The following is a 12,452-nucleotide window of genomic DNA, read 5'->3' as shown; positions in this document are numbered from 1 at the left end:
TCACGCCGGCGATGCCGGTGCTGCCCCTCAGTCCGGTGCTGCCCCTCAGTCCGGTGCTGCCCCTCAGTCCGGTGCTGCCCCTCAGTCCGGTGCTGCCCCTCAGTCCGGTGCTGCCCCTCAGTCCGGTGCTGCCCCTCAGTCCGGTGCTGCCCCTTAGTCCAGTGGGGTTAATATGAAGGGCCGCCATTAAGAGGAGGCCACGGAAGCGGGGATTAACTATGGTGGGGTGGGAGCCACGTCCAGAGCCAGAGCCGCCACCGTGGACAGATGCCCACCCAGACCCTCCCCTATAGGTTCAGGTTTTGCGGCCGGAGTCCGCACCTTGGGGGGGGGGGTGTACTTGGTAGGTTTTGTGTTTCTATTTTGTGTTTATTGTTTGGCCTAATATGGTTCTCAATCAGAGGCAGGTGTTTGTCATTGTCTCTGATTGGCAACCATATTAAGGTAGGCTGTTTCTCACTGTTTGTTTGTGGGTGATTGTTCCTGTTCGTGCGTTCATGTGTTTTATGTTCTCTCGTTCAAGACTGTAGCGTCGTTGGTTTCGTTTTGTTTATTGTTTTGTTCGTTTTAAAGTAAGTGTTCCAATAAATATGGAAACGTACCACGCTGCGCTTTGGTCCTCCTCTCTTCCACCTAACGACGAGCGTGACACACACTTTGTTATAAAGTGGGATTAAAATGGAATGAATTATCATTTGTTGTCAATGATCTACACACAATACTCTAATGTGAAATATTTGTTATTTTTTAATATTAATGAAAATTAAAACACTAATATCCCTTGATTAGATAAGTTTCATTCCTCTGAGTCAATCCATGTTAGAAACACCTTTGGCAGCGATTACAGCTGTGAGTCTTCTTGGGTAAGTCTCATAAGAGCTTTACACACCTGTATTGAGCAGAATTTGCCTGTTATTCTTTTCAAAATTCTTCAAGCTTTGTAGTCCCGGACAAGCACACCTGATTGACAACTTGTCAACCAATCATCAAGCCTCCAGACGAGCTTCAATGCCATACAACGCTCCATCCGTGGCCTCCAACTGCTCTTAAAACCTGTTGAGGACAGAGGGCGCTGTTTTCACTTTGGGGGAAAAACGTGCCCAATTTAAACGGCCTCGTACTCAATTCTTGCTCGTACAATATGCATATTATTATTACTATTGGATAGAAAACACTCTCTAGTTTCTAAAACCGTTTGAATTATATCTGTGAGTAAAACAGAACTCATTTGGCACAAACTTCCTGACCAGGAAGTGGAAAGTCTGAAATCGAGGCTCTGTTCTAGGTCCTGCCTATAAATGGGCATGATACGTATTAGTATACATGCACGTCATACACCTTCCCCTGGATGTCAAGAGGCAGTGAGAGAAGAAATGAGGTGTTTATCTTGGTCTGAGATGGAATAAATCCTCTTGGAATGACGTGTCACCCATTTCCTGTTTTCTGGAAAGCGCGAGGTTGGACCTGGAATTGCCTTCTGAAAAGCTTTTGTTATAGGCGACTACTATCTCCGGCTTTGATTTTATTTGATACATGTGACAATATCATCGTAAAGTATGTTTTTTCATTATAGTTTTATTAGACTATTGAAATTTATTCGGGACGTTAGGCGTGTTGCGTTGTGTGCCTTTGTTCAGGAAGGAGAGATTCGCGCCACTTGGCTAGTGCGCTTGCTAATTCAAGAGGGAAAAAGGACGTTCTAAATCCAAACAACGATTGTTCTTGACAAAGGACCTCTTGTACAACATTCTGATGGAAGCTCATCAAAAGTAGGACCCATTTTATGATGCTATTTCATATATCTGTCGAACTGTGTACTATTAGTTTTGCGCCCAGGTTTTGGGTACTCTCTCGCCATAACGTAAGCCTTATGTCGTAATGAAGTTATTTTTAGAATTCTAACACGGCGATTGCATTAAGAACTAGTGTATCTATCATTTCCTATACAACATGTATTTTTTAGTTATGTTTATGAATAGCTATTTGGTCAGAATATGTGTGTCAGAAAAAGTGTCAGAAAAATATTCGGACGTTGAGGGAAAAAGTAGCTACGTTAGCACAATGTATAACCACTGATTTCAGCTCTAAATATGCACATTTTCGAACAAAACATAAGTGTATGTATAACCTGATGTTATAGGACTGTCATCTGATGAAGCATATCAAGGTTAGTCAAAAATTATATATCTTTTACTGGTTTGTTACGATCGCTAACTTTTGCTGCTGGGAAATGGCTTGTGTTTCTGGCTATTGTGGTAAGCTAATATAACGCTATATTGTGTTTTCGTTGTAAAACACTTAATAAATCGGAAATATTGGCTGGAATCACAAGATGCCTGTCTTTCATTTGCTGTACACTATGTATTTTTCAGAAATGTTTTATGATGAGTATTTAGGTATTTGACGTTGGTGTCTGTAATTATTCTGGCTGCTTTCGGTGCAATTTCTGATCGTAGCTGCAATGTAAACTATAATTTATACCTGAAATATGCACATTTTTCGAACAAAACATAGATTTATTGAATAACATGTTATAAGACTGTCATCTGAAGTTGTTTGGTTGGTTCTTGGTTAGTTAGGTTGGCTTTGTGCATGCTACCTGTGCTGTGAAAAATGTCTGTCCTCGCTACATATTTGTCGCCAAACCCACTGGCTCCAGGTCATCTATAGGTCTTTGCTAGGTAAAGCTCCACCTTATCTCAGCTCACTGGTCACCATAGCAATACCCACCCATAGCACCCGCTCCAGCAGGTATATTTCACTGCTCATGCCCAAAGCCAACTCCTCCTTTGGCCGCCTTTCCTTACAGTTCTCTGCTGCCAATGACTGGAACGAATTGCAAAAATCACTGAAGTTGGAGACTTGTATCTCCCTCACTAACTTTAAGAGTCAGCTGGCAGAGCAGCTTACCAATCGCTGAAGCTGTACACAGCCCATCTGTAAATAACCCATCCGCCCAACTACCTACCTCATCCCCATATTTGTTTTTGTTTTTCTGCTCTTTTGCACACCAGTATTTCTACTTGCACATCCTCATCTGCACACATATCACTCCAGTGTAAATTGCTAAATTGTAATTACTTCGCCACTATGGCCTATTTATTGCCTTACCTCCTTACTTCATTTGCACACACTGTATACAGATTTTTCTATTGTGTTATTGACTGTACGTTTGTTTATCCCATGTGTAACTCTGTGTTGATGTTTTTGTCGCACTGCTTTGCTTTATCTTGTCCAGGTCGCAGTTGTAAATGAGAACTTGTTCTCAACTGGCCTACCTGGTTAAATAAAGGTGAAATAAAAAAAGTAACTTCTTTGTACACGATGGAAATCACAAACACCACCATCATGAACTTATGGATGACCTCGACCTAAAAAGGTTAATAATTGCTCCAGTATTTTATTGATCTCAGAATTCTCCAATTCAAACATTTTATCAAAATCAACACTTCCCTGCATATTATGCGTGAGCCTGAAAATTTGACCAATCACAGCAGTATTTCCACATAAAACAGTCCAACACACAGTACACAGTTCAACCAATCACCATGCATCTATTTGACCTGCTACTGGTCACTATTACTGCTGTTTACATGTATATATTATCACTAGTATATTACCATCAGTATTTATATATTCCTGCTACCAGTCACTTTTCAGCCCTGTTTACATGTATATATTACCACTAGTATATTGCCATCAGTGTTAATGTATTCCTCCTACCTGTCACTATTACTCCTGTTCACATGTATATATTACCATCAGTATTTATATATTCCTCCTACTAGTCACTATTACCCCTTGTCACGCCCTGACCTTAGTTTTCTATGTTTTATGTATTATTTTGGTCAAGTCAGGGTGTGACGAGGGTGGGTATGTTTGTTTGTCCTGTCTAGGGTTTTTTGTATATCTAGGGGTGTTTGTTAGTCTAGGTTGTTATAGGTCTATGGTGGCCTGAATTGGTTCCCAATCAGAGACAGCTGATTATCGTTGTCTCTGATTGGGGATCCTATTTAGGTTGCCCTTTTCCATTTTGGTTTTGTGGGTTATTGTCTATGTGTAGTTGCATGTCAGCACTAGTTGTTTATAGCTTCATGTTCGTTTTGTTAGTTTGTTTAAGTGTTCTTCGTTTATTAAAAGAAGAATGTATTCCAATCACGCTGCGCCTTGGTCTCCTCGTTATGACGACCATGACACCCCTGTTCACATGTACTGTATATATTACCATCAGTATTTATACACTGCTCAAAAAAATAAAGGGAAGGAGGTGAACTGCCAGCGCCCTGAAAAATGACCTCCAGCAGGACACAAAGGGCGCTGGCAGTGCACCTCCTTGCACAAAGTCGGAGGTAGCGGTCCTGCTGCTGGGTTGTTGCCCTCCTACGGCCTCCTCCACGTCTCCTGATGTACTAGCCTGTCTCCTGGTAGCGCCTGCATGCTCTGGGCACTACGCTGACAGACACAGCAAACCTTTTTGCCACAGTTCGCATTGATGTGCCATCCTGGATGAACTGCACTACCTGAGCCACTTGTGTGGGTTGTAGACTCCGTCTCATGCTACCACTAGAGTGAGAGCACCGCCAGCATTCAAAAGTGACCAAAACATCAGCCAGGAAGCATAGGAACTGAGAAGTGGTCTGTGGTCACCACCTGCAGAATCACTCCTGTTTTGGGGGGTGTCTTGCTAATTGCCTATAATTTCCACCTTTTGTCTATTCCATTTGCACAACAGCATGTGAAATTTATCGTCAATCAGTGTTGCTTCCTAAGTGGACAGTTTGATTTCACAGAAGTGTGATTGACTTGGAGTTACATTGTGTTGTTTAAGTGTTCCCTTAATTTTTTTGAGCAGTGTATATTCCTCCTACCAGTCACTATTACCCCTGTTTACATGTATATATTACCATCAGTATTTATATATTCCTCCTACCAATCACTATTACCCCTGTTTACATGTATATATTACCATCAGTATTTATATATTCCTCCTACCAGTCACTATTACCCCTGTTTACATGTAAACTCAGCAAAAAAAGAACCATCCTCTCACTGTCAACTGTGTTTATTTTCAGCAAACTTAACATGTATAAATATTTGTATGAACATAAGATTCAACAACTGAGAAATAAACTGAACAAGTTCCACAGACATGTGACTAAAATAAATTGAATAATGTGTCCCTGAACAAGGAGGGGAGGGGGGGGGGGTCAAAATAAAAAGTAACAGTCAGTATCTGGTGTAGCCACCAGCTGGATTAAGTACTGCAGTGCATCTCCTCGTGCACTGCACCAGATTTGCCAGTTCTTGCTGTGAGATGTTACCCCACTCTTCCACCAAGGCACCTGCAAGTTCCAGGACATTTCTGGAGGGAATGGTCCTAGGCCTCACCCTCCGATCCAACAGGTCCCAGACGTGCTCAATGGGATTGAGATCCGGGCTCTTCGCTGGCCATGGCAGAACACTGGTATTCCTGTCTTGCAGGAAATCACGCACAGAACGAGCAGTATGGCTGGTGGCATTGTCATGCTGGAGGGTCATGTCAGGATCTGCCTGCAGGAAGGGTACCACAAGAGGGAGGAGGTTGTCTTCTCTGTAACGCACAGCGTTGAGATTGCCTGCAATGACGACAAGCTCAGTCCAATCAGACCATGACGGACCCTCCACATCCAAATCGATCCCGCTCCAGAGTACAGGCCTCGGTGTAATGCTCATTCCTTCGACAATAAACGCGAATCTGACCATCACCCCTGGTGAGACAAAACCGCGACTCGTCAGTGAAGAGCACTTTTTGGCAGTCCTGTCTGGTCCAGCGACGGTGGGTTTGTGCCCATAGGCGACATTGTTGCCGGTGATGTCTGATGAGGACCTGCCTTACAACAGGCCTACAAGCTCTCAGTCCAGCCTCTCTCAGTCTATTGCGGACAGTCTGAGCACTGATGGAGGGATTGTGGTGTAACTGGTATAACTCGGGCAGTTGTTGTTGCCATCCTGTACCTGTCCCGCAGGTGTGAGGTTCGGATGTACCGATCCTGTGCAGGTGTTGTTACACTTGGTCTGCCACTGCGAGGATGATCAGCTGTACGTCCTGTCTCCCTGTAGCGCTGTCTTAGGCTTCTCACAGTACGGACATTGCAATTTATTGCCCTGGCCACATCTGCAGTCCTCATGCCTCCTTGCAGCATGCCTAAGGCACGTTCACAGAGATAAGCAGGGACCCTGGGCATCTTTCTTTTGGTGTTTTCAGAGTCAGTAGAAAGGCCTCTTTAGTGTCCTAAATTTTAATAGCTGTGACATTAATTGCCTACCGTCTATAAACTTAAAAAATAAAATAAATAATACAAACTGTGCAGAATATTTTTACATTAAACCTCTGGTATCCGTTGATTCTTTTCTATATTTTAGTAATTTACATTTACTATGCAGTACATGTACAGTAGCTAGCAGGTGAATAGTGTGAATGGCGTTTGCAAAGAAGTCTTCAAGGGAATCCACTTGTGCAAATGGAACTCCTGGTTCGAGGTGCATTGCTATTTTATTTGATTGAAATCTGGTGATGAAAAGGATTGTTTATTTTAATAAGTGATGTACTGTATTATTTAATTAAAATGATCACTAAGAGAGAACTACTACAGTAGGGTGAATAATATCATAGATGTATTTAAGGCTGCTTGTTTAATGTTGAAGGCAACATCCTGCGACCTACCTTCTTCATAGTCTTACATTTTATTTAGGAAACAGAGATTATAGTAGTCTGAGTGCCAGTCTGTGATGTGCTTTCATGTCACCGCTTTGTCACTAATTGTCATGCCAAACAATTGGCTTGACAATAAGTAATGGATTTGGCAAGCGCACAAACAGATCTGGGACCAGGCTATAGAAGCGCACAACAGATCTGGGACCAGGCTAGGAAACATAGACTACTGGGTATAACCTTGTAATTTTAGACATGATGACATATCTTGACTGTGCAGTACCTTGTGTAATTTTGCCCTCCAATGTGATTTCATGATCATAATAGTATTATAATTATTATTTTAAATTCCAAGTAAATACCTCTGTAATTCTGTAGAATTATGAGGACACGTCACTGTATTAAAGCTGCAATAACTTTTTGGGTGACCTGACCCAATTCGCATAGAAATTGAGTTATAGATCTGTTATTCTCATTGAACGCAGGTCTACGAAGAGGTAGATATGTTCTATGTGTGCTATTTCTATGCTTTCAGTTGTTACATTTCGTTTTTGTTTTTTATACTTAAGGTTTTGTACACTAGCTTCCACCTGCTGAAAATACAACATTTTTGGTTGTTAAAAATATATTTCACAGCGGTTTAGATGGTACAATGATTCTCTACATTCTGAGTGCTTGTTTTGTCACATAAACGGAAATTAGAGTCCTGCATATTGCGCCTTTAAATGATATTATTGTGCTGCATTCACGTACTAGTCTGAACTAGGAAACTCGGAAATTTCCAATTAGCTTATTCATTGAACGCAGCGCTTGATTAACTACAACCAGTAGCAAGTCGGAAATTGTCGAGTTCCGACTAGCATTGGAACGCAGCATTAGTATGTTGCGTTCACTTAACGTCACTTGAAATGTTCCAACCTGTCTATGTGATGCAATACAGCGTGTCTCTTTAAAAGCCGATTCCTTTAGCGCAGGTCTGTTCTGTCCTCTGGGACTACTAGTTGCTAGGCTAATTGTATTGTACTACAGTGCTAGTAGCCAGTTAGGGATGGCCTTGGAGGTTGAGTGTGTGGTGTGCACGACTACTCGAGATGAGGAGAGGCAGCGCAGAGTCACAGACGGAGCGAATGTTTTATTTATTCGAATTTCGACATTTGTAAGTAGCTTAACTCTACAATTGGACTCGGTACAAATGCTGAAAATGTCTCGATGGTAACCAGTAGCTAGCTCACTGGAGGCAGGGAAAGAAAGCTCTCGGTGGTGCTCTGCTCATAGCTAAACGAATAATAAAAGAATTCGAAAGGAAATGGTCAAGATGGCAGCTGCATTCGGAACGGAATGCTAGTTTTACATTTTGATGTAACCCGCATATTGGAAATGGTAAAGAAACACGGGCAAACGGAACGCTGTTGATTGAGTAACGTTAGCTAACGTTATCTATTCATTGAGGACGCGCTACATTCCATTCCCAAGATAGGTGATGGAATTATATTGAATCCCTTAACGTATGTATTAACAAATGTGTATATATATATATTTTTTACGAAGTACAAACAGACGCTGCAGTACTAGCTCAATGCACATAAAACAAGGGATTTTTAAGTCGCGCTATCAATTTTGCTGCGATCAGCAGAGAGAAGACAGTCGACTGGACGCACGTGGAGTTTTACCATCAGCTGAAGGTGTGGAATGTGGGTACTAGTTATTGTACTCATTGTTTTAATGAGTCTGGTAATGTCATGCTGATATTATGCATGATAATCAAACAAATAACATTTTATTATTGTAATGAAATATTGTTAATCAGTGTATACCGAATACAAGCGACAAAACCAAGGAGAGGAATATGGCTGAAGTACCGCACAATGATATTGACATCGATCCAGACTTCGAGCCCAAGAAACGACCGAGGTCTTGTACCTGGCCTCTGCCTCGACCCGAGTCCAACACAGGGAAGCCCGAATCGAACGATGACATCATCCCGGAGGACGAGGAGGATTATGTCACAGCGCCCAGCAACTCTAGCTCCACTCCTGTCAATGGTGGCATAACTATACCTCAGAACACAAATAACTTATCTGAACACCAAAACATCCCCGCCACCACTAAGGAAGAAGTACTAACCCCAACTTCAAAAGAGGAGGCCGTGTCTTCACAGACACATGATTTCACAGCTCTCAATGGCCTGGCCTCCCAACCTAGGAAGTCCTCAACTCGGAGGAATGCCTGGGGGAACTACTCCTATGCGGACCTCATCACCCAGGCCATAGAGAGCTCCCCGGACCAGAGGCTGACGTTAGCCCAGATCTATGATTGGATGGTGAGATCTGTCACTTACTTCAAGGACAAAGGGGACAGCAACAGCTCTGCAGGCTGGAAGGTAAGCAGTGGTAGTGGGCTGGCATCACTGATATGGGAACAATGCGTTCAGTCAGAACACTAACAAAGCGCTGTGTGACCGAGCCCATGTGTTTTTAAGGTACACTGGTGTCTGAATTGATAAAGAAATACATTGCTTTCACTTGGAGTAAATACCCCTTTTAGGTACATAATGTACATATTGTAGTGGACAGGTGCGCGCACACACACACGTTAAATAATTTATGTGAATCACATTACATCAAGAAGTATTCCAACATTTTAAAGGTGCATTCAAACAGACACTCAGACGCATTCAATCACATGCATACCAAGGACCACAGTATGGTATGCTGTTAGACCATGTCTCTCGGCATGTATTAGATGAGATGGGGTTAGGCCCTAAATGGCATGAGGCGATAGTCTTCTTTTAATGATAACCAATTAAGATTGGACAGTGTATGGCTGCCTGATTTTAAGAACGGGGTGATCCCAGAATGTACCTGATCATGAAGCACTGCCCAGGGACTGCCCGGTCCCCCGCATATATCACTGATGACTGTTGCCAGTAGCTCTCCTTTCACCCCATGACGCAGTGTTGTACTGTAATAGAAAGAGATGCACCAATTGTCATTCAGCCCTCTTGATGAAGACCATTTGGAGAAATTGAGGACAATCAGGTGTTGTCTCACATTTAGGACAGAGCCATATACAGTGCATTCGGAAAGTATTCAGACCCTGTGACTTTTTCCATGTTTTGTGACGTTACAGCCTTATTCTAAATAGAGATCGACCGATTAATCGGAATTGCCGATTAATTAGGGCCGATTTCAAGTTTTCATAACAATCGGAAATTTTGGACACCGATTTGGCCTTTTTCTTTTTTTTTTTTCTTTTTTTTTACAACTTTATTTAATCTTTATTTAACTAGGCAAGTCAGTTAAGAACACATTCTTATTTTCAATGACGGCCTAGGAGCGGTCGGTTAACTGCTTCGTTCAGGGGCAGAACGACAGATTTTTACCTTGTCAGCTCGGGGGATTCAATCTTGCAACCTTACAGTTCACTAGTCCAATGCTGTAACCACCTGATTACATTGCACTCCACGAGGAGCCTGCCTGTTATGCGAATGCAGTAGTAAGCCAAGGTAAGTTGCTAGCTAGCATTAACCTTATCTTATAAAAAACAATCAATCAATCATAATCACTAGTTAACTACACATGGTTGTTGATATTACTAGTTTATCTAGCGTGTCCTGCGTTGCATATAATCCGTGCGTATCGTTGCTCCAATGTGTACCTAACCATAAACATCAATGCCTTTCTTAAAATTAATACACAGAAGTATATATTTTTAAACCTGCATATTTAGCTAAAAGAAATCCAGGTTAGCGCAATATTAACCAGGTGAAATTGTGTCACTTCTCTTGCGTTCATTGCACGCAGAGTCAGGGTATATGCAACAGTTTGGACCGCCTAATTTGCCAGAATTTTACGTAATTATGACATAACATTGAAGGTTGTGCAATGTAAACGGAATATTTAGACTTATGGATGCCACCCGTTAGATAAAATACGGAACGGTTCCGTATTTCACTGAAAGAATAAACGTCTTGTTTTCGAGATGATAGTTTCCGGATTTGACCATATTAATGACCTAAGGCTCGTATTTCTGTGTGTTATAATTAAGTCTATGATTTGATAGAGCAGTCTGACTGAGCGGTGGTAGGCAGCAGCAGGCTCGTAAGCATTCATTCAAACAGCACTTTCCTGCGTTTTGCCAGAAGCTCTTCGCTGTGCCTCAAGCCTATCAACTCCCGAGATTAGGCTGGTGTAACCGATGTGAAATGGCTAGCTAGTTAGCGGGGTGCGTGCCAATAGCGTTTCAAATGTCACTCGCTTTGAGACTTGGAGCTGTTGTTCCCCTTGCTCTGCATGGGTAATGCTGCTTCGAGGGTGGCTGTTGTCGACGTGTTCCTGGTTCGAGCCCAGGTAGGAGCGAGGAGATGGACGGAAGCTATACTGTTACACTGGCAATACCAAAGTGCCTATAAGAACATCCAATAGTCAAAGGTATATGAAATACAAATGGTATAGAGAGAAATAGTCCTATAATAACTACAACCTAAAACTTCTTACCTGGGAATATTGAAGACTCATGTTAAAAGGAACCACCAGCTTTCATATGTTCTCATGTCCTGAGCAAGGAACTTAAACGTTAGCTTTCTTACATGGCATATATTGCACTTTCTTTTCCAACACTTTGTTTTTGCATTATTTAAACCAAATTGAACATGTTTCATTATTTATTTGAGGCTAAATTGATTTTATTGATGGATTATATTAAGTTAAAATAAGTGTTCATTCAGTATTGTTGTAATTGTCATTATTACAAATACATTTAAAAAATTGACCGATTTAATCGGTATCGGCGTTTTTTGGTCCTCCAATAATCGGTATCGGCGTTGAAAAATCATTGGTCAATTTCTAATTCGAAAATGTGTTTTAAAAAAAACATTCTCATCAATCTATACACACTACCCCATAATAACAAAGCAAAAACCGTTTTTTGGACATTTTTGTTAAATAGAAAATGATGTTTTATTTATTTCACCTTTCATTTAACCAGGTAGGCCAGTTGAGAACAAGTTCTCATTTACAACTGCGACCTGGACAAGATAAAGAAAAGTAGTGCGACACAAACAACACAGAGTTAGTTACACATGGGCTAAACAAACATTCAATAACGCAATAGAAGAGTCTATATACAGTGTGTGCAAATTAAGTACGTTTAGGGAGGTAAGGCAATGAATAGGCCATAGTGGCAAAATAATTACAATTTAGCAATTAAACACTGGAGTGATAGATGTGCAAGTAGAGATACTGGGGTGCAAAAGTGCAAAAAAATAAATATGGGGATGAGGTAGTTGGGTGGGATATTTACAGATGGGCTGTAAAGTTGATGCTTAAAGTTAGAGGGAGATGTCTCCAACTTCAGTGATTTTTGCTATTCGTTCCAGTCATTGGCAGCAGAGAACTGGAAGGAAAGGTGGCCAAAGGAGGTGTTGGCTTTGGGGATGACCAGTGAAATATACCTGCTGGAGCGCGTGCTACGGGTGGGTGTTGCTATGGTGACCAGTGAGCTGAGATAAGGTGGGGCTTTACCTTTGCCAGTGGGTTTGGCGACGAGTATGTAGTGAGGGCTAGCCAACGAGAGCACACAGGTCGCAGTGGTGGGTACTATATGGGGCTTTTAAGCTCTGTCAGGTTTGATGGGGAGTGTTGCTGCGCAGCTATTTTCAGGTCTCTCCAGAGATTTTAGACTGGGTACAAGTCAGGCTCTGGCTGTGCCACTCAAGGACATCAAGACTTGCACAGAAGCCACTTCTGCCTTGTCTTGGCTG

The 12,452-nt window shown here is 41.9% G+C and overlaps 1 protein-coding gene across 1 annotated transcript in view; it reads left to right on the top strand.

Moving 5' to 3' along the window:
* The first annotated feature begins 7,569 nt into the window (after positions 1-7,569).
* Positions 7,570-12,452, top strand: part of foxo3a (forkhead box O3A) — a 30,437-nt gene continuing 25,554 nt past the window's right edge. The window contains exon 1 of the mRNA XM_055865426.1: positions 7,570-9,071. Within this exon, the coding sequence (XP_055721401.1) occupies positions 8,538-9,071 (534 nt within the window). The 5' untranslated portion in view covers positions 7,570-8,537. The remainder of the gene's footprint in view (positions 9,072-12,452) is intronic.

Source organism: Salvelinus fontinalis, chromosome 16 (genome assembly GCF_029448725.1).
Source record: "Salvelinus fontinalis isolate EN_2023a chromosome 16, ASM2944872v1, whole genome shotgun sequence".
NCBI classification, from domain to species: domain Eukaryota; kingdom Metazoa; phylum Chordata; class Actinopteri; order Salmoniformes; family Salmonidae; genus Salvelinus; species Salvelinus fontinalis.
This window is presented reverse-complemented; position numbering and strand designations above follow the sequence as displayed.